The sequence below is a fragment of the Drosophila serrata genome, unplaced genomic scaffold (assembly GCF_035046125.1).
Source record: "Drosophila serrata isolate PLE 108 unplaced genomic scaffold, ASM3504612v1 contig_295, whole genome shotgun sequence".
Lineage (NCBI taxonomy): Eukaryota > Metazoa > Arthropoda > Insecta > Diptera > Drosophilidae > Drosophila > Drosophila serrata.
In genome coordinates this window covers 822,377-844,534 of record NW_028257193.1, presented here as the reverse complement: position 1 = coordinate 844,534, position 22,158 = coordinate 822,377, and the positions used below count along the sequence as shown (strand labels likewise).

Here is a 22,158-nt window from a genome sequence, read left to right as displayed (position 1 = left end):
ATAATTTATTAGCTTAAGTATCTAAAGAAATAGGCCAAAGATTATTACGGTTTTTATAATTTATCATTTATTCTGACGGCAGATATCCTTTAAAGAGTAACTGGATTTTCTTTATGGTTGTTGGGACCCAAGTTATAATGGATTTCCCAGAGATAATCAACAGTATTCGTACAGCTAATCAATAAAAATGCTGTTTGCTTCATTTGCCTCTATTAATGCTATAGTCCTCGGGCATCTAATTCGCCTAACTTTCCTGCGCACCAAAGATTGTACTTCTTGATCCGATGATCCGGTGTTGCCCGCGGCGATGGGCATCCTACGGGACTCCAGCGGCACTGTCTCGTGCTTTTCCTTTGGGATATCCAAAAATTTAAATAGTTCTAAATATTTGTTGGTAGTGGACTCTTCGTTGATATCTTCCTCTTTCCTCTCCGAAAAACCATGCAGCTCGCACGGCTCCGAGCCTGCGAACTCTGGTGAGTTAATCAAAAATTGGACACCGTTGAGCAACAACTTCCTGTGGCCAGGATTATCAACACCCAGCATGACGAGATCGGAGCAGACGATGAGCTTCAAGCGGGCAATACAATCGTAGCCACGCTCCAAAAAGTTCTCTGTGTACTTTTCCATCGTCAGCAACGCTAGCCAGTCGCGAACGGCTTGTCGATTCATTTTGAATTTTGATATTTTCAAAGTTCGTCCTCGAGAGTTCCCGGAAAATGCAAAGTTCTGCTTCTTTAATCGGCCATTGATGTTTTTTGACATTTTGTCGCGCGCTTCCGTTAACCGGAACTAGTTCGGGCTTGGGCCCGATAGTGCCATCGCTTATTAAGTTAAAAAAAAGCTTCTTAAGCTTTCGAAAGACCCAACGACCTGACAACCCTGCCCCATAATAATGTATTAAAGGCCAGGCGCTTCGTTCTGGGAACAAACGCCATTCACCCACCCAAGAAGCCTCCACTTGTCTCCCGCACGCACACAACCCGTATCGCTAGCAGCGCCAACCATTGCCGACCAGCCATTTTGTCGTGCGCTTCCGTTAACCGGAACTAGTTTGATTCTTTGGGCTTGGGGCCCGATAGTGCCATCGCTAAAGCTTTGTAAGCTTTCGAACGACCCAACGAGTTGGGAACCCTGCTCTATAACAAAGTATTAAAGGCCAGGCGCTCCGTTCTCTTGAACACACGAGATTCACCCACCTGAGAGGCCTCCACTTATCTTCCGCACGCACACAACCCACATCGCCAGCAGCGCCAACCATTAACGACCACCCAGAGGGGCAGACGTAGACCGTAGCAGATACCAAAAAAGGAAAACAGTGTCAGCATGATTGCGACTATAACGAAGAAGTACCAGAATGTGGTGATTAGCACGGGAAACATCATCAACACGGAGCTGGGCCAGCGCAAGTCCAACGAGGAGCTGTACGATGGCCTGCAAATAACGCTGCACAGCGACCCGAGCGAGGAGCGCGTGGTAGCGGAGGTGCAGATCGACGAGCATCACGGCCGGGTGCAGCGGGCCACACAGGAGCTGAACAGTCGCTTGACGGAGAACGGCCGCAATGAGATCAGCATCGGGGCCAAGATATTCCTCAACCGCAACTCCACGGATTGCGTCAAGCAGGCGGTTGAGGCACTGCTCAACATACTCAACGTAACGCACGTGGACAACGTGGTGCTGGCCTACCACCCGAACGCCAGTGCGGTTGCCAGCGCAACGGCAGCGGCCACAACAGGACCGGCCAAGTCACCCTGCTCCGAGGGAGGCTCGGCACCGTCCAGTGCCAGCAACTGGAGCCTACGCAACGGAGCCAATGGGCTGGCGGAGCTGAAGGAGCTCTACCAGACCCTGGAGCAGTACGCACTCAAGCAACAGATCACACAGCTGGGCATCGCAGATCTGGACGCTGCGGCCCTGGAGAAGCTTCACACAACCGCCCAAGTGGTGCCAACGATTGCCCAGGTGAACCTGTCCACCTGCTGTGTGGTGCCGCCAGAGCTGCAGGAGTTCTGCACTGCCCACGACATTCAGCTGAACACGCACAGCGACCCGGAGCTGCTGCTGCCCGAGGAACAGTTCGCCGGACTGGCGCCCGGCTACACAATCGACTGGTCGCTCCGTTACCAGGTGCATGTCCGCTGCCGCGGCGTGCTCACTGCCAAGGGCTACATTGTGGGCGCATCGCGTTCCAGCGCTTAGGATTAATCCCAATCAGATGCTAGATTATAGTTTTTATGTTTGTATGTATGCTCGTATACTGTGTGTAGTGGTGTACTTATTGTTTGTTATACAAAACCCCGATGAGGATTCGAAGCCGATCGATTGATTTTACTGTAAACGATTTTCAAAACCTATTCTGAACATAAAGCGTTTGAAAAACGGCAGAAAGCAATTGTGTATGCTGTACTCTGTATCAATTGCTTTCAGTTCCCAGCTGCCGGCTATCATGGGTCAGAGAGTCGACCACCGGGGACCGGTTTGGGTCGCTCGCTAGCAAATTAAGTATACGCCCAGTTGGTGTAATTTACATATATATGCTGTGACCGCCGGCAATTGCAGGGGCCGTGCTCTTGGCGACTTCCTCCTTCCCCATTGTGGCTTGTTATTTCCTCTGGCTAATCGCAGTCTAGGGCCTCCACTTCTGGTGGACTCAAATCTAATTAAAGGCAGAAGCGTCTCGCCCGGCGACCCATCCAGATCACGTGGCTGACCCCTGCTCGCTCACTTGCTTTTCAATACGACGAAAATAATATATAAAAAAAAGGGGGGAAGAATAAACCGGACGCCGATTAGAATATATATTATTATACATTGGCAGATATTTTAAATATATAACTGCCGATTGAGATGGTATCAGCGCTAGGCTAGGTGCAACAACCAACGGTCATAAATCCAACACTTATAATAATAAATGGAAAGTGTTAACAAAAAAATGCCAAGCTGACGGATGAAACTAATCAGTTGGCTTAATTTACAAGGGCCGTATACAGCTGGAGTGAGCCAAGATTGGAGGAGATTGGGAAGTGGAATGCGGTGTGTGGAGTGCGGAGTGCGGTGGCCCTGTAAATGGGCCACTTAATTGACAGCTGGAGGAAGTTCGTTCGAATGGTTTATTAATGAGCGCGACAAGAAACTTGGCCGAACGTGTAATTTAGGGCCAAAGTTCAAGGACCATGTGCCTGGTGTTCTAATGTATGTATCTTAATAAAAAGTACTCGAAAAAACCCCATATAAATAGATATGTGTTGGAATGGAAATACAAACAATAAGCACACTTATCGCTCTGGCTCTCCCACTAGCATGACTTGTATGTTTCTGAAATCCCCAACAGAATGAGAGCGGGAGCGGGAGAGATAGCTGGAGCTGCTGCTGACTCAATACAACAACTTGTTTGCCGATCTTTTACAGCTCCGTGCTCCGGCTTGTTTCGTCACTCAATCTTTGTGTATGATGACGCATCGGCAGAAGCAACATGTTGTCCCAACACCTAAATGCTGGCAACAAGTGGAGAGAAGCCTCTGGAACACAATCAAGACCCCACGCACACTGCGTCCAAATGGAAACTGGTGAAATGTGGGTGACATAAGGCGGTCGTAATCAGCTTGCTATCAGTATTAATTGTTTTTTTGTAAGACAAAACCGCATCTAAGTGCAGTCGCTTGATAAGCGCACCACCACACACGGCGTATACGTAAACGGGCGGTAATAAACCATATCCATTATAAGAGGAATAGCGGCTGCTACACATTCATCATTATGTTCCGGCTGAGCTGAGTTGGAATGATTCTGCACTTTCCACTAAACACCATTAGGGGACAGGTATCCGGATTCCAGAGCTTTCCAAGGCCCACCCACAATCGAGTCATGGAAAACAATCAACTGTGATTACACCATAACAATTGTTGAGTCTTTATTAGGTTAATTGAATATTCTTTGAATGCTTCGTACTCACATTATCCATAACCAAAGCTAGTTTCCCTCATGTTTCGCTTCACTTTATCCTTTATAACTTTAATGTATGCTTACACAGAGAGTCGATAACATGAATGTACTGACATTGATAGGTTTCATCTTCTCGACGTTATCTCTAATTACAGGAATTGTCTGATTTGTGATGTGTGTTTTTTCATGTTCATATTTCATCCCTATGCGGAAAGACTACAACATCTATCGTACAATGCTGGTTGCGGTTGGTTACATTTACATTTAGCCTTTGCCTTCATTTTTTTTTTGTAGGCCATTAACAATTAGCTACAATTAGATTGCATCGTAAAAACTAATCTCACTTGGATCGCGCAATTCAAAATAATACTCTGTATAATTTCGCTCCATTCGAATTGGAAAACCAAACGCTCTTTGCTGGGGACGGACGCTGTGTCTGACAATTGAAATCGCTTTTAATTGGCATTCCGAATTAACAACAAACTGAAACTGGCCACTCGTGCACTCAGCTTGGAACTTGTTTACATTCGTTGTACGTTTCCATTCCGGGGACCATTACCATTCGAATCGAATTTGAGGCAACTGGGTGACGGTGGCAATGGAATTTTGAAACCGGGCTGTGGTGGCATTAACGCAAGAAGGGCGGTAGGGCATCCTGGAGGAACGGGTATCCTTTTCTGGTCAATCCTACGTTCGTTGCTGTTGCTGCTGCTGCCCTAGGACTGGTAAACCATATAGTAAAAATGTATCAAAATCGTCTCGATCGCCATCTCGAAAAACAAGAGAAAACGTACAAAAATCGTTTGTTTTGTTGGTCGTAGACATCTTAAATAGTTCGATATCTGTGTTCTGGACTCTTGTGTGTTGCACATTCATTTCTAAAGTAAGTGTTCGCGTCTAGTTTCTCATAAGATTCAAAATGTATACATACACCTTCCACGACCTGTCTGCCTAAACATACACTCTAAATTCGACGGAAATAAATTGGTTTTTTTTTTGGGACATGAGCTTGACAATGAAACAGTTTCTTTGCCTACGGTTCACATTAAACGTGTTTATCTCCGAATAGTTTCCTCTAAGTTACTTATTTTACGTCCTATTGAGAGAGTATATAGAGTAGAGTAGTTATTTATAGACACATACGGCTTTGCACATTGAGAAAGCCACGTTAATAGAATCGAATCGTTTCTAAGTGGGTCAACGGTTGAGTAGATTGGGAAATTGGGAACTGGATTAGTACTTCCATCTCCATGGTGGAGTAGGTAAGGTCCTTGGACTTGGAGTTCGCTTTTGCTACATTTAATAAATCTATAAATATTTTAATTTCAATTTTGCAGTTGCCCATTTACTGTTTTTTCAGTTTAAACATTTTTTTTGTGGTGCCAATCAATATACATATATATATATATTTTTAAAAAATATTTCCCGTTTTCGTTATCATTTTGTTGCTGTTTATATACTAAGCAATCGATTACAGCTAAAGTATTTGTTTAATCCAATGGAATTGCAATTTGTCAAGAACACACAACACAACAAGACATCAAGAGTGACACTTAAAATGCATATTGACATCTGTTCTTTGTCGATTTTGGTTTGGTTTCGTGTTCCGTGTTCCGCGTTTACCGATTATTTAACATTTAGATCAAAAATAGTGCCCCTAAAAATGCCACAAAAATACAATCAAAACATTTGTTTACTAAACTACAAATACATACAATAAAATACATTGATGCACGCATAATATTTATATAACATACATACTACTTATGTACGGATGTAACCTTCTCTTTACTCTAGAACAACTTTTATAGCTTAGTCTGATTCGTGTGTGTGTTTGTTGTTTGGGTAATGTTGAATGTATAACTACTCAAAATATAATACCATTTCAAATACAATTTCATCAGTTTGCCATACCGGCATACATAAGTAATTCAGTCTAATTTGGGAGTTGTTGGTCAACGATCATTGCCCTGGATAAGGGTGGGAGGAGTTGGGAATTGGGTAACCCAAAAACCGAACCGAAACACAACAAAATTTACAAGACGATTATCGGTCAGATAAATCTCCAAAGGTTTTCAAACATAACTAAGAGAGTGTGAATAATTATTTCAGCTTCTTTCCTTTTCCATTTCGTTTCGATTCTCTAGAGATTTCTTTGTCCCTCGTTTGTCCTTCTATTCTTCTATCAGGTTCCATAGTTTAAATCAAATGCGACTTCCGGTTGGAGTGTTCGATGGCCGCCAGCAGCTCGTGCTTCTTGCGGACGTAGAGTCGCCCCTTCTTCCAGGGATTCTGCAGCTGCAGCGGCTTAAAGTCATCCCGCAGGCAACGCTCTCGTGCTCCAATCACCGCCACCAGGCAGAAGTTATCCAGCACCTCGGGTCCATAGATGGGTCCGTTGTTTCCTTTTAGCACCACCGCCATGTTGAGCTGCTTTACCACCAAATTAATCACTTCACGGGCCGTTGTCTTGGGGGTGACATGTAGCTTTAGGCTAGTTCCACTGGCCAGTCCCGTATTGTAGGCGGTGTACACTTGGATGATTCCCGGTGCCTGCTCAGTATTCAGGCTGGAGCAGCTGGCCGAGTCCTCTTCGCTGCTCTGTCGCGACAAACTCTTCATGGAGGAAGCCTTGGAGGTACTCGGCATCGGCTCTTCGCCACCCACGGCTCTTAGCTCGGCTAGAGTGCTCTTCAGATAGGGTCCACCTTCGCGTAGGTTTGCACTAGAGGCTGCCTTGGCGGCTGGCTTCAGCGGTTTGTGCTCCAAGTCGGTGGCGAAGGCGCCATTGCCGCTCCTCAAGGAAACACTAGATCCAGCCAGATACGGAGCCGAGCTGGAGCTGTGCACTGTGATTAGTGGAGCCGCGTGCGATCCTATGTTGGAGCTGGTACGCTTTCTTTGGGCAGCCAAAGCCTGTGAGTTCCGCAGTGCATCCGCCAGGGTGTCATCGGAACGCGATGGGGGAATAGCAAACACACTGCTCGTACTGTTCCCATCAGAGGCAGAGTCCACGGCAGAGTAAAAGCTCCTTGCCGTATAGGTAGAGCTCATGGAGTCGCCGCTGTTCTTCCTTAGGGATACCTCCGAGCAAATGGATCCACCATATTCGCTGGTCGTGGAGACTTGCAAAAGTTGCTGCTGCTGTTGTTGGGGCGGCTGCTGTTGTTGGGACTCCTGGTGAGTGGGAACTTGGTTGGATGCTGGTTCCACTGGTGTTATCGCACTCAAACCTAGGTTCTGCTCAGACTTGGAGTGCTCCGGTTTGGTCTGCGTTGGATCCTCGTTGGTCCCTGGTCCGGGCCAACTGCCTCGACCCGTGCCTGTTTTAGAGAATTTGCTCTCGCGGATGGGCAGTTGCAGCAACTGTTTGTTGGCGGAACCTGCCGCCGTCGCCGATACCGATTCGTCCTGCCGCTGTTGAGCAAAGTCCAGGATCTCACGCATGGCTAGCGATGGCTGGGCGCTTTTATTCCTGGCATAAGCCACCACATCCATCAGCCAGCGAACGCTCTTCCAGACGATCGTCAGACTAGAGCTGAGCTCCTGCAGCGTGGCCAAACGCTCCTTTGCCGCCTGCAGTTCACTGCTGGAGAAGGCTTCGCGCAGGGCATGTGTGGCTAGCGCGGTATCCAACTCAAGGATGCAGGAGAGTCGGGCGTATTTCTGAATGATGGCTGGCTGGTATGTACGCAGGTGGATCATCTCAAAGGCTTGTATACTCAGGCTGGCCAGGTCATCTCTCTGGAGCAGCAGCTCCGATTGGCCGGGTACGGCGCAGGAGGCTTCAGCGGATGGACAAACCACCAGAAAGCTGATATCCGGACTGTGCTCGATCACCTCCACATCGTACAGGCGGTGGGTGGTCGCATCCGCGGCCTTGATGTTCATGCTGGCGAATAACTTGTGCATTGCATTGGTGAGATCGTAAAGGAAGAGGCGCTGCACCTCGGAGGTCGCTGCTCCCCCGGAAGCTGTATCTGTTCCCGGTGAGCTAAAGTCCAGCGGCAGGCGAAGGGGATCGCTGGTGCAACGGTGGAGCACCTGCCATTCCTCGGCCGTAATGTGACTGTTTTCGCGCACCTTGCAGTGTGGCAAGACATTGGGCGTTTTCACGGGCACCACCACCTGAATCTGGTCCATGGAGCACTGCATCTTTAGGTAGCCCAAATACAGGCCGGGCTCCAGTCTCTGCAAGGCAGCTTGCTGGTAATGCAGCTGATCGCCAATCGACGAGATGAGCAGTTCGTTGATGGTATAGTCCTCGTGCAGGGCACCGAGTTTCTTCTGCAACTTGCTAACCGGAAGCCACCGGGAATTTAGGATGGACACGGCCTTTTGGCTCTTGACGGACTGTACGCAGGTCAGCACCACTGTACCCTGGGCATCTTTCAATGGCTTGAAATACAACTGTCCCAAGTCGGTGAAGCCCAGAGCTGATTGCATCTGGCAGACGGCTGACAACAGCTTGGTGCGGAAGTGAACGGCGGAGGTGAGGTTGCGCTCCATATCCGAGCGAAGTGACTTCACATCGTCCCAGGTGCAGGCCACCTTCATTAGCCAGTAATAGTCCATATGCAGGGCACTGGGATAGGATTCGTCCACCTCAATAACAGGCGGAAAGTCCTCGCTGGTCACTAGGACTTTGTCATCGCAGTGGACAATGCAAGAGAAGTAAATGCCACTGTTTGGAAATGGAAAAGAGGAAGCATTTAGGTAAGGTTTCGAATCAATTTGCTTTAAAACTTACCGCCTTAGTGTTTTTTGGAACTTGGAGGTGACGGAGAACAACTGCTTGATAGTGGTTTTCTTTTTGGGATTGCGTCGCTGGCCGCTTGCTGGATCTAGGGTCAACTCGGAAACATCAGCGGGTCGTGCCAGACGCACTGCGGTAAATAGATTGTCCAGGATTCGATGGCGGCCCACAAAACGATCCTCCCGATTATCCAAATCTCGCCAGGCTGTTCCAAAGATATCACTTAGAATTGAGTGCCATTTAATTGTAAATATAAACTTACTCGAAGGCACCACACTGGCGGGCACAGAGGTTCTATAGGCGCCCCATCCCTTGACATTGCCGCAGGCGGCACGCAGGAAATACCGACGTCCCTGCGTGAGTCCAGATATGTGACATTGGGCGCCCATCGTGCCGTGGAAGCTAATCCACTCCAGCAATTCGCTCTCACCCACAATGTTGTTGAAGTCCGCGCGGGTTGACCATTGTACTGTGAATTAAAATAATTAAATAATTATCAAGAGTCAAAGGGATTTAAACCTTAAAAAATATAATTATACAAGCTTTGTTTAACCAACAAACGAAGCCACTCAAATAGACAGCGGGAATTGAATCAAGAATTAGGTTCACCGCAGCACGACAGAATAACCACAATCACATCGCGTAACCCATCCCACTGAGCTGCCGACAGTCACAGCCACTTGACATTGCAACAGCTGCGGTTTACCTTTGAATTTCGTGCCGATGGCCCCCTCAAAGGGCTCCAGGATTTGGACGCTAATGGAGTTGTCGCCGGTGACATCAACGACCACAGAGGCGGGCGCATCTGGGGGACGGGCCTGATCCCAGCCAAGCTGCAGGCGGCGCAGCGCCTTTACCCGTCGCTCCCAAATGCCGATCTGCTTCTCCACCTCACTGCCCGTGCAGCCGGTCACCGAGGCGCTTGAATTGCCTGCAGAGAACGAGAACAATCGTTGATTAAGAGCCCACTCAATCCGGCTCGATGGCGGCCACTCACCAATTATAATGCTCGAGATGGAGGGACGTGAGGCAAACATGGGTGGGCAGAGACCTTCTGGTCCGCTCAGATCATGGATGCGCGACTCGGCGTCCTTGAGCAGGCCGTTAAGCTTCGTGCCTATAGTATCCACGGAAACTGCAATGCAAATTTAAATTGATTGGTGAAATGAACAGTCAAATGACTATAGACTAAGGGCACTTTACATTGGGAACCCTCTATGGCGCCATGCTGGAGCAGCATCCTGGTCATGGAGCGATTATTGCTTAAAACTGCCAAATCAAGGGCGGATAGTCCATCGTTGTTGATGCTGAAGGTAGTAAGAATTTTATTATTTGATGATTAGATTGTGCTTAAAGTAAAGCTCACCTATTCACATCCACATCGGTTGACTCCAGAATTGTGCGCGCCTTTTCCAGATGTCCATGCTCCACCGCCGAGAACAGAGCTGTTAATAGATAACAAGAAGAGATGTAATTAAGAAATACTAATTGAAGATGGAAAAGTAACTTTAAAAAGACTAATGTGGCGATGCGTGCCAAGTATCTGCTTTTTGGACCATACCATGCAAGTGTATATTGCTTTGCGTTAGCTTATCCAGCTGTGCTTGGGCCATCTTTAGCTGTTTCTTGGTCATTTTACTGGCCCGCGGATGAGGTGTGTTTCCCGGAATCTTGCTACGCAGCTGCACAGGCTGCCTGTGGACCGCGAGCTGCAGCTGTTGCACATTTCCAGATGCATTCTCATCCCCAGCACCCATTGTAGGAGAGTCCAGCTCCGAGGAGTCTGTCTCCTCGTGATCATCTCGCAACTTGGCGTTCTTGGGTTGTGAATGGCGAGAGATGCAGAGTTGTGACTGCGATTGCGATCCTGCGTTGGAACGCGAATGGGGCAACAGGAATTCCATTTCCTTGAGATCCTGGGAGTGGCAGGAGATGGCAGTTCGTATTTTGGCTACCGTTGCATGCTGCGATAACTGCTCCGACCAGCGACTGGTGGAGAGCAGTGGGGCTGGATAGTAGGTGGGATAGTCGTCCTGGTTGTTGTTGTTGGTCTTTCCAGCACTCGGATTTCCCGGCTTTTCACGCAGCCTGACCACACTATCAGTGTCACATTCGCGCTTATCTTGGGGCAGTATGTTGTCTGTGTCGGGGGGATTGTGTGAAAAAAACATAAATAATGGGAAATCAAATTGGATGCAAAAATGAAAGTCAAATAAAACTTAAATAGAAATTAAACGGAGGTGTGTGTGTGTGGAATAAATATTTACAATGGCAAATGACCAGGCTCACCACGTGTCTGTTTATCGTAGCAGATATTTTGTATATATATAATGCATGTGAGTGGAAATGTAATTACAATAATTGTTGTTGCCGATGCTGATGCTGCTGCTGCCGTTGCGATTAATTAAATATTAAACATAAATGCCGTTTCTCTCCTATTCATTGCCGCTATTATTCTATGCGATTCGGAATTTCCGCCGATGACCAAAGCCAATTAAATTAATTATGCGCAAACCGTTGTGGATGCAAGTTATGTGTATAGCCGAGTGGGTTTCGAGTGTGTGTGTTTGGAGGAGTGTGTTTGAGTGTGTGAGTGTGTTAAGTGATGTCTCCATGCAGCCACCCACCTGATCCCAAAATTAAATGCACCCGCCAGAGCTCAGCAGAAGCCACCCACCCACCAATTTTCCATGTCTGCTCCCCTCGCGCTTTTCATTGCCGCCCAATTGACGTTAATTCCCCGCTTCCAGTTTCTGTACAGCAAATACACCGAGAAGCCAATTTAAGAAACAAAACTCTTGATTGAAGAATGTTTTATCCTCAAAGAATAATTACACTGGAGTAAGAAACCGTAAACTTGTGGAAAAGTTTCATTTAAAAAACTATCTCTATGAAAAATATTTCTAATACAAGTAATAATTACATATATTGTATATCATGGCAAGTTCATAAATATTATTAAGAGATCTTGATAACTAGCGAAAAGACGTTAATATGGTTAATATTAATATGTTCACTTACTAACTTTTTGGGTCAAGTTTTAATTTAAATTAATATCTTCTCAGAACAAAAGCATTTCCAATCATAAATGTAGCTTCTTAAATAGTTTTTTCCCCTGTGTATATATGGATTGTGAGAGAATTTATGATGATATATATATATATATGAGGGGGTGGTGCAGTTTTTAATTGCCCCTCATAGGGGACTGCACAATACGGGTTAAGGGCGGGCAGAGAGAGAACTACCGATCTCTTACCATCGATGGCATAGTGACTGTGCCGACGTTGCTGTTGTGCCGACACCGACGGCGACGATGAGGAGGATGTGGAGGTGGAGGTGGAGGTGGCCCGATGCGGGGACACTTTCAATTGACAGAACCTGGTCAGCTCGTTGAGCGTGTGAAACGATTTTTGGCGCACAAAGACCGCCGGAGAGCGCAGACAGCTGCTCATCTGGAGCTTGTGCGGCGGATTGGGGGCCTTATTGCTATCGCTGTGGTAGCATCTGCAAGAGCACACAACATTAACGACCCGATTTGGCCATGGATTAAGCCAGTTTATAGTGTCTTCACATGTGTGCAGCGCTATCGATGTATATATGCACACTCATGAAATGAATATTCAACCTCAAGCTACCAACTTCCATCTCCCACTCGTTTTACGGGTTTTCGCCTCTCCGGTTGTAAACAAATGGAATGCAAACGAGTTACAGGGAAATCGGTTTCGTGATGTAATCATAATTCACGGGGATATCTGCCTTGGGAATCCCTACCCTTGAGATAGACACACACATCTGCTGCCTTCACTATTGTCTAACAAATAGTTCGTTGACCTACTTGAGAAGTGATAAAAATCCCAAATCAAAACTTGATTGTCGAATGTGCAATAAAAATGTTTAGCAAAAAAAAGAAAGAAATAATTCAGAACACTTTATGTAGAAAACACTTCACAGCTTTAGTGGCTTCTCAAGCTGAACTTAGTGATTAGAAATAGTATCCTTTTGTGAAGGAATTTTACGGGCAAGAACCCTATTAACTTATAGCTCACAATAATCAATTTCACCCTCTCAAAATAGATTTATGTTTTTCTCAGCCCTTCCTGGAATATCGCTTTGTAATCTCTATTAGACATTTTTTCGCGGCCACCAAATTCAGGTAGAAAAGAACCACAAAATTCCATTGAATCATTTTTACCTGTCAGTTAATCCAGGTTTTGATTGTTTGGAAAGAAACATGCCTTTTTATATGAAGCACAGAAACATTTCCTGTTATGTGACAAAGTTATTTCAGCGTTTATAATAATGGGAACTGTCTTGGTTGGAAATCTCCGATTCTTGCTGAGCAGTCCAAACTTTTGGTTTCACAAACACTTTGTAAAAGCAACCAGCACTTCTATATTTAAATTTACTTTTAAATTATCTGAAAGGGTTTTGAAGGACACCTACGACTGTTCAGGTAAGGAATCGGCTTCCGAATGGTGGCCGTGCGCATGCGCGTCGTTCCATAGATTCCCTGCTGAGCATGTCTGGTAATATCCGCTAGAACGGTACCAGACTCCTCGTCGCTGAAGGTGCGTTCCAAATCAGAGTCCAGGGTAGCCTTTGGTGCCAACGTCGGACGGCAGTAGCTCTCTGGGATCTGAAGTAGCTTACAGGCCTTTCGTGGCAGCGTTGCACCCACGGGGAGAGTGGACATTAGGCGTTCGATTCCCAGTTCCCCAGAGTCACAGGATTCAGTGCTCATCTCTCGATGGAGGGGCACAAATTGGCTCTTGCCTTTCACTTTGGTGGTCAGCACAGCCACTGCATCCAGATCGCTTAGCATTCGCAGTGCCTTGGCTGCCTTGCTCTTGTCCAATGTCGAGGATCCTCGTCCGTTGCGGTTGCGCATGTGCAGCTGGCTGCGAAGCTTAAAGGGAGACTGCAGTGGCAGAGCGGGGCTATGCAGCTTGCTCTTCAACCGCCGGAACGAGGAGCGGACGGAGTGAGAGCGACGTAGGGCGGGCAGTGAGTCCTCGCTCTCGTCCTTGTTCGATTTTCTGTGGCGTTGCTACTTCTGAGGTTGTAGCTGCAGACGCCTGCTGATCCTGGAGCTTGGCATAGGAACCCAGAGCTTTGCGACGCTCCATTGGTCACCGAGAACTGTTTCACTTTTCATTTAATTTTTGTTTTGTTTATATTTTTTTATGTGCTGTATTCCTTGAATCTGTTTTTGTACGAGAAGGTAACCCTCACATAGGTGAGTTTTTCCTTTTTTTCAGTCGCTTGGGTTTTTATGCCAGGATTTTCCGTTGTGCGCGTCGCGTGTTTCAAACTCGAACTGAGAGCAGAATCGGGTTGTGATTCAGTGAGTAACACTCACAGTTCACAGGCTCTCAGGCTCTCTGTTTTCAGATATATCCCTCTCATGATCTCTATCTGTACACCAGAGGTGATTAAAATAGTTTATAGACTTCTCTAAAAGATATATACTATTCAACTTAATAAAGACACTCTTTGATACAAACTAATGCACTTGACATTGTAATTTGATTGATAATATTACTCAACTGATTTAGAGGTTATTTTAGTTTTTGTAATATATTTCCCTTTCCTATTAATATGACCACAGCTGTATAGGGTAGCCATCCTCCCTATAAAAACTCTCTTCCAACTCAGTTCTCAGCACACTACCTACCCTCAAAGGTTGTTTTCAGGAAATATCGTTCGCCCAATCTACTTGATCCCTGTTTACCGGACTTTGCGCTTTTGGTTTAAATTTAGACAGGCCGCGATATACGAATATTTATGTACCTGCCTTCAAACTCGCTTAAGCTGCCGCGGTTCCCGAAAAATACCTAAGGATGCTGTCGTCCGGGTTTTTGTGTGTGACTCTCCGTATGTGAGTTGTATGTTTGTGCGGCTGTTGTAAAATCAATTATCGGGTATTTCGAGCATCGTAAACCGACACACAAATAAGCTGGGGTCCTTGAAGGACGAATACTGCTCCTGCGGCGGTTGTTGTATCTTCGATCCCTGGCCCTGATTTATCGACGTCTGTCGATGGCTGTGAGGTGTCGTCGTCGCCTCGGGAAATGAAGACAAATGGAACAAATGAAATTTGTGTCGCGACTAGGAGTCGTCGACGGCATACCCAGTCCCTGATTAGCTCCGAAATGGAAAACTAATTGGAACTGAGGGTTCCCCCATCCCTCCCATCGAACCGAAACTGGTTTTATTTTTCAAATTGCTTCCAATTTATGTACGCGTGTGTGTTTGTTTTCACCTGATTCCCATCTGATTGCTAATTTTAGACATTGTCCCATGCGAATGAATGAGAATTGTCCCCAGATTTTGGTCCACCTGTCAACAGCTACTTGACTCCACATAATACTGGGAATTAGTGTGTCTCGGAAACGGTTTATTAATATTTAAACGTTTTGGGCGAGGTCAGTGATGAAGGGCAATGCGGTGACTAAGCCAAGACATCTAAGCCAACTTTGATTCAGATTGAAGCTGTCGCTAAGTAAACATATTAAGAATTGATTCACCGCAAACTAGCAAACAAACTATGTCATTGGAATGTGCATATGTATTTGCTTTCCTTTTCTATCATGATTAAATTTTTTATCTTTTGATAAGGGTACCATATCAGCATTATTTTATACACTTTATAACACCTTGAGATTTGAACGCAAATCGGGTTTACTGATAAGTTTTTCTTTATAGAAGAAAAGTTTCCTATAGTATAGTTTTTTCTAATTAATGTAATGTACAAGTAATTATTTCTCGTCACGGTTCGCATAGTACTTTAATTATACTTCAATAAAAGTAAAACAATAGAACACTGGAAACCAGTTTAATTGACAAGACTTAGAGCTAAATTTTTTCTTTAAAAAAGCCTTTAGAATATTTTCTAGATAGAATTGATTGATGATAGCTTTGTAACTTGACTAGCTGCTGGCTATAAATCATATATAAAATTTTACACTTTAAAGAGTTATTATTAATAAAAAATCTATTTCTTAAACACAAGGAAGACTGACATTGTCCTCTGACACGTACCGGCTCAGCTTCGGGCTATTTACCTGATACTATCCTTCCCCCACTCAAATCAAACTAAACTGTCAATTGAGGGCGTGCAATAAATAAAATTTGCTGACCCATAAACTTGAAAAAAAAAGGCAATGACAGTATCGTTTGGGCGGTGGGAATAGCTATGGGTATGAGGCTGGGAAGTCTCGGACCCTCGGTTTTGCAATTGCAGGATAATAAAATTTATGAAGCTACGCCGCACGAAATTGCCCAACATAAATCACAGGCAACGCTCTCGACGACAGCGCCAGCGATGGAGTGGGATGATATGAGAGGAAAGAGGACAGGACAGAGGTCATCCACGACCTCCCATTGTACCCCCAAATCCTCCCTGGCAGACAAAACAACATAATCCACTTAATAGAGACGACAACAGAGTCCCAATAATGGGGTTTCCTGACAGGAGACAGGAGATGAGACCTCCCCCCCTCAGCTATCCTTCTTCGAGCTTGAATCCTCTGCCAGGGACCCTCTGTAAATTATGCCGATTTCATCTTACATTCTGCGCTGTCATAATTGTCAAATCTACCACACATTTGGCAAACTTATGAGCAGCCAAGCGAGCGAGCAACCAAGCATTTTCGACTTAATTTAAATAAATTTGCTGCTTCCTCAATAAAAGCCCGGAGAACGCCTCTGTGCCTCTGAAAGTCTCCTCCTCGGTCCGGATTCGAGTTGGAAGTGAGGAGCAAAAGACGAGGGAGGAATCCCGACTGGCAGGCAGGCAAGAGCAGACAAAAAGCATATTTTATATGTCTCTGATTTCGAGTGCAAATCGCATTATGAGGAGTTCAGCGGAAACGCTAATTGAATTTAAGTAACCAGACCCCAAGGCATTCCGACGGGATAAAGTGGGGGACACTGTGGGGAGCGGGAACTTGACCTTTGTCTCAGCAATCAGTAAACGCATTTAATTCTATTGGTTTACTGTGCCAAATCACGAAACTAATGTATTCATATTAATCAGATATGCAAATTGGACCCTCGTCGCTATCGCAAGAGCCAAAAAATAACTTGGAAAATAAGGAAAAAAAAACCAAACACACACACTCTCTCATTTGAAATGCGGGCAGAAAAAGTCCAAGCCAAAATGGCAATAAACGTTTCGACCGGGTCACTCGGACTCTCCCGACTTCCTGGCCCATTTTCCCTGGCCATCTTCCGCCTGATCCGCTGTGGAAACAAACACAAACCAATAAGCCAGCATTTAAAATTATGTAAATCCAGCGCGATTTGCGCAAACTTTTTGCCGCTGGTTTTTTGGGATTTCTACTTCTTTTTTTTTGGGGCAGGGTCAAGGCGCAAATCTGTCGTGCATAAAGGGATCTCGGTTTTTGCGTTGATTTCTTTTTTTTTGCTGGCTTGCAAATTGAAAAGTTTATGCGGGATGTGGAAACGTTGTTGGACAGCACAGGGATGCACTATTAACATGTCAAAATAAATGAATGCAAAAAAAAAGTTTAAATACCAACAACGAACTTTGGGTTTACTAATTTCCTTAGCCTTTTGTCAATTGTAGCTTATCATAATATTTATTTTCGAGTCTTTTGCCTAACGAGTTCCCCAAGCTTTAATAAGTGTTACTTTTTGGTATTTGCCCACTCTGTTTAGCAGTTAATTTAAAGCCTTGTTAAAGCTTTTTTCTCACTACATTTAATAAATTAAGATGGTTTCAGGTTAAAGATACTAAACGTTCAGTTTAAAATGCTACTTAATATACTGCTCTCTTAAATAGAACTTCCTAAACAAGAGGCCAAATTAAGTCGAGTCATTTATTAAGATTTTGAAATTAAATTTCTTGAAAAATACGTTATTGAGTTTTCCGTTGGTTTCTCAGAATTAAAAGTCTCTTAACAATTTCCGTAGAAGACTCAAACCCTTAAAGACCCAAGCTCAGGCGACACATTTGGGTCACTTTCACACACACTAGGGCAGTGCGTGTGACCTTTGAGGGCATTAAGTTCAAAAGTCGCACAAGTTTCCTCGGCAGCATTTGACATACTATATGTACACCCATAGCCATTCATTTGCATGCTCACATGGGCCGGGTGTGTAGATACGGATGTATCTATGAGTGGATATCCGCTTGGGCCGGGTCTGGGACTGGGTCCGTGCTCCGTTTGGACTGGGTCTCACCGTGTGGGTTCTACGTGCCCATTGCGTTCTTTGGCGACAAACGTGACAATCGAAACTTCAATTTCGAAAAGCGCTTCAGCCGCCAAAGATATCTATTGTACGAAAGAATCACAGCTCTAACGACAACGACGAGCATTTCATTTATATTGTTTGATATAAAAGTCTTTTGATTGATTTCACTCGCTTATCTGCTTTGTAAAGCGATTTCCATGAGAACAGCTGCTCCACACACAGCCAAAGGCAATAGCTTTGTGGAGGGGCCAACATCTGCGGTCATAATAATATGTCCAAAGGTAATTTGTATTTTGAATTACATTTGTATTCCTAAAAGCCGAATTTCTCTAGCCTAATAAGCTTTACCACAAATTAAATTACTTGGTACTTAGTTGAAGTGATGCATAGCTTCAAGTGAAATGTTCAGGGCTATTACTGTGACCGCAGCTGTGGCTATGGCTCTAGACATTGCTGTAGGTAACTGGAGAAGAGTCTAAGGTCAGCTGGGTTACTAGAAGCGGGGGCGATGGCGAGGAGAGGGCCCTTAGACCCATTTGGCCTTCCCAATTTGCATGACTCGTTGGGCTCGTTGTTTGAAATTCGAAAATCGATGCGAGAGGGCCTTTAAAGAGTTGCTCCTATTACGTCCCGAGATTCAATAAATTAACAGTTCTTGGAACCTAATGAGTCAGCCGTGGGTGGAGCTGTTTTCTAGATCCGGTGCTAATGAAGCCATTCAATGAATGAATGCCCAGGAAAACGCTAAATGCCTGTTTCTCGGTCTTAACGACCCTAAAACTGTGTTCTTGTGTGAACGAAAAATGAGATTTGTCATTCGAGGAATTAGGCTGCTCACAGAGCTGCCTTTTGTTTTCGAATCTGAGCGGTATAAAAGCTGTTCTTATTCAAATTTCGTTACCAAACAAGTCACGCTATTCCCCCATTTTATTAAGGGGGGCAAACATTGTCCAGCGCCTCGAATCACACATTCTGGCGTAATCATGAAGAGCACACCTACATGGGGTTGGGGTTTCGGGGAGACCAACCTTATCTGCAGACATATTATACAATACACTTCGACGACAACTGATATCTTAGCCTGGTTCGAGTTGTTGTTGCTGTTGCTGCCTTGTTGCTTATGTTTACTTTTCAGCCATGAGCTGCGCAAGTTTCGAGCTGCCAAAACCCACAACCGCGATAACTGCAAGACGGATGGACGGACGGACGAAGGAGAACAAGAAGAGTACTAAGAGTAAACAAACTTAAGGAATTGCTAAAAGTTACAAGCAATGTGCCACAACAAATTTTGCGATGAATTCTTTTTTAATCAAACATTTAAAACTTTTTAATAAGAGCGAAACTGCAAATAAAATAGAAAAGCAAGTGCAAACATAAACTTTGGCCTGCGGGGCGTTCTTAAGTGCTTCAGGTGTATGCCCGTACCATTACCTCACCGGTTTCTTCAGGTGGGTGTGGACTGTTAAGCTTGCTTTCACAGAGGGAATTGTATTTTGCTACTTTAAAAATACAAATCTAATTTAAATTTGAAGTTTTTCAATGGGTTCTTATCCAAATTGTTTCACTAACTTGTGGGAAATTTAATAGTCTATGGACTAAACAACAAAATTTTAGTTACTAATGGCTTTTTTAAGTTGTTTATGAAATGCAAATATAGGTAATTTTTTCCCAGTGCTTGGATAGCCAGAAAAACTTATTTTTCCCCAAACTTAAAAGCTACTAACTTTCGGCATGCTCTAGTTTCCACTATTTTTCGGTTAAACGAAAATCCAAAAAAATGAGGGGCGAATACGTCACTTGAACTTTATGGAGGGAGGGGTTCGCGGAATTGTTTTTGCTAAACGAACCGAGATAGTAAAAACGGCCAAAAACAACCGTTAAATATTAATGGTCAGCGTGAACTTCAGCCTCAATTGGCATTTGGGAGGTTGGGTGGAAAATGTTGGGTGGTGCACCATGCACCATGGCGTGGCCTAGGAAAATTGCGTGCTTAGAGAAAATTTTCAGCTGTCAACTGCAGCTTTTGCAGTAAACAAACCGCAAGGCACGACATGCATCGGGATAAGAAAAACCAACCGACCTGACGAGAGCTTTATAGCGGCGGGTTTTTCCGAGTAACAGATGAAACATTTTCCTTTTCAGACGCCGACAACTTTGACTTTCCTGCGGTGTGAATAAACCTTGGTTTACAAAAGACAAGACAACGCAAAAATGTTGCAATAGTTCAAGTTTTTCATGTCGTTGCATATTTCAACCGACTTTCCATTCAACAAAAAAAAATATATATATATAAAAAAAAGCACAACAAAGAGGCTGCCTTTGTGAACGCGAGTGTTTTCGTGCAGAGGCGTACGCTTCGGAGCATAATTTATTTAATTAAGATTAAGCTGAAGGCTTGCTTAGAATTGCAGTAAAATAATACTTAACAAATTCAGAGAACCCTAGATGTTTTTTATATCTAAATATCTATATATATCTAAATATTACTCTATTCCAATTTTTAACAATAACAATGTTGAGCTTATTTTTCATGTTCTCAAGAATTCTTAACACTTTCTTCTCAAAATATTCAAGGTATAAATAGTAATAGTTTCGACCAATAAAATAAAAACATTGATTGTGTCTCCCAATAAAATAAAAACATTGATTGTGAATCCCTCTTAAATTTCACTATTTTCGTGTGTTAAACCCCCCTCGGGAAGAAGTCCTGCGTACGCCACTGGGTTTCTGAGTTCGTGTGTGTGTGTGTGTCTCTGAGTGCTGTTTGAGGTGTAGTATGAATGTGTGTGCGTGAGCTTACCTGTTCATTGTGCGGTGAACGTATTTAAAATTGCAGCACAAACCACTTTAATGAAAACGTCGACTGTGAATAACACAACAACAAAAAAAAAAGAAGACAACAACAGAGATCAGTCGGTTTTGCAAAAAGCTTTTTACAGTTGCAGGGCCTCCTTGTGTGCGGGTGCGAGTGAGAGGCAGTGACTGAATGCAATTATGTTGCAGCGGCACGACAAATAATAAGAGAAGACGGAACAGCAAGACGAAGACAGTTTAATAGACACGTGAGTAAATTGCTCGCCTTCTGTCTCTTCCTCTTGCTGTCCCTTGGCCACAAAAGCAAAAGTTCACTTTCGCTGCCCTTCTCTCACTCTCTGCCTTTCTTTCTCCATCGCAATTGTTTTTGCTGTCTTTTTGCTGCTTTCCGTTGTTTTTGTTGCGGCTCCCACAAAATAACAACAAGAGGAGAGTTGGACATGCAATCCAATTACCGTTAGAGTCCAACTGTCTCCCAGCAAATTGCAGTTTTTACTGGCACGTAATATTTAATTAACATTGCAAATAAACACACATAAATATATGAATTTCTCTTTGCCCCGCGGCTCTTTACTGTATTTTTTTTTGTGTGACTCTTTTAACGTTTCTTTTTTAAACGAAAGCGACGCCTTTAGTTTTTTGACACTTCTTAAGCAGCACCAGCAACAACAAAACACATCTTTCTCGCTCCGAACTTGGCTCTCTCCGCTACGTCGGCGCAGGTAACACCGACACAGCACTCTCTCTCGCACACTCACACAGCGCCGCCGCAAACAGGTAGCGCGTACACATACACTTACACACACGAGAAGACGCAACAAGCGAAGCAGAAACGAAATGCTCTGAGACGCGTATTTTTCATTTGCACAATTTTCACAAATCCACTAGTATTCAGATCTTATTCAGCAATTTCAAAGGAATTATATCGCACTTTCTTGCTGAATATGGTATTCGCAATTGGACTGCTGCGCAAGCGCGTTTCAAAAACAATAACGATCAAATGGGATCTCAAACGCCGCCGCCTCACAGAGGGCGCTCCGAACCGTTGAAAAGTTGATTACCGACTGAGAAGTTGTTGCGAGCGCCTGCAGCTCCGCTCTGCGATCGCACAGTGGGATGGTTAGCGATATTTTTTTAAGCTAAACTACCTAAATGAGTGATTAGAAAAAGGCACAGAATTCCCAATTGTGACATTGTAGATATTTACAATTACTTTTCTCTTAGCAAACTAGAAATACAAAATAATCTGATATTGCATAATTATTTATGAACCCCTTACTGAGATTAATTTTGTATAATATTATTAAGCTCTTATCAGACAATCAACAAATCGAATTTAACTTAATGAAATAATATGTTTTCAATTGGATTATTAATTAAGTACCGCTAAGTACCAAATTGGCCACTGTGCGATGTCAGCGCTA

The 22,158-nt window shown here is 44.4% G+C and overlaps 3 protein-coding genes and 1 long non-coding RNA gene across 5 annotated transcripts; 2 read left to right on the top strand and 2 right to left on the bottom strand.

The window, feature by feature from the left end:
* Positions 1–44: 44 nt before the first annotated feature.
* LOC110177303 (uncharacterized) lies at positions 45–765 on the bottom strand. Its single transcript, XM_020943968.2, has one exon. The coding sequence runs from the start codon at positions 763–765 to the stop codon at positions 175–177; it is 591 nt and encodes a 196-aa protein (XP_020799627.2). The 3' UTR covers positions 45–174.
* Positions 766–871: 106 nt separating this feature from the next.
* On the top strand, positions 872–2,391 carry Gclm (Glutamate-cysteine ligase modifier subunit). Its single transcript, XM_020944039.2, has one exon. It carries the CDS (start codon positions 1,327–1,329, stop codon positions 2,200–2,202), a length of 876 nt encoding a protein of 291 aa, XP_020799698.2. The 5' UTR covers positions 872–1,326; the 3' UTR covers positions 2,203–2,391.
* Positions 2,392–2,671: 280 nt separating this feature from the next.
* On the top strand, positions 2,672–4,966 carry LOC147643049 (uncharacterized). Its single transcript, XR_015272625.1, has 2 exons — positions 2,672–3,195; positions 3,412–4,966. It is a non-coding gene; the product is annotated as an uncharacterized LOC147643049 (long non-coding RNA).
* wake (ankyrin repeat and fibronectin type III domain containing protein wide awake) lies at positions 4,360–21,800 on the bottom strand. Of its 2 annotated transcripts, XM_086836988.1 has the most exons (11): positions 21,535–21,800; positions 20,721–20,783; positions 11,958–12,205; positions 10,263–10,841; positions 10,068–10,146; positions 9,905–10,008; positions 9,699–9,836; positions 9,408–9,632; positions 8,964–9,170; positions 8,696–8,906; positions 4,360–8,629 (listed from the first exon to the last, which is right to left on the bottom strand). In XM_086836988.1, the coding sequence occupies exons 2-11, from the start codon at positions 20,726–20,728 to the stop codon at positions 6,145–6,147; spliced, it is 4,284 nt and encodes a 1,427-aa protein (XP_086693114.1). In that variant the 5' UTR covers positions 20,729–20,783; positions 21,535–21,800; the 3' UTR covers positions 4,360–6,144. The 2 variants fall into 2 exon arrangements, with proteins under 2 accessions (XP_086693114.1, XP_086693113.1); XM_086836987.1 differs by having other exon boundaries at positions 4,641–8,629; positions 9,408–9,836.
* Between the last annotated feature and the right edge of the window lie 358 nt (positions 21,801–22,158).

What these genes read in the sequence shown, in the direction of transcription:
- wake (XM_086836987.1), bottom strand. An exon ending in CGCCATAGAGGGTTCCCAAT is followed by an intron (nt 9,837 to 9,904) that starts GTAAAGTGCCCT and finishes TTTGCATTGCAG; the next exon opens with TTTCCGTGGATACTATAGGC. An exon ending in CGCCAGTGTGGTGCCTTCGA is followed by an intron (nt 8,907 to 8,963) that starts GTAAGTTTATAT and finishes TCTTTGGAACAG; the next exon opens with CCTGGCGAGATTTGGATAAT.
- LOC110177303 (XM_020943968.2), bottom strand. Translation starts at nt 765, where the DNA reads ATGTCAAAAAACATCAATGGCCGATTAAAGAAGCAGAACTTTGCATTT.
- Gclm (XM_020944039.2), top strand. Translation starts at nt 1,327, where the DNA reads ATGATTGCGACTATAACGAAGAAGTACCAGAATGTGGTGATTAGCACG.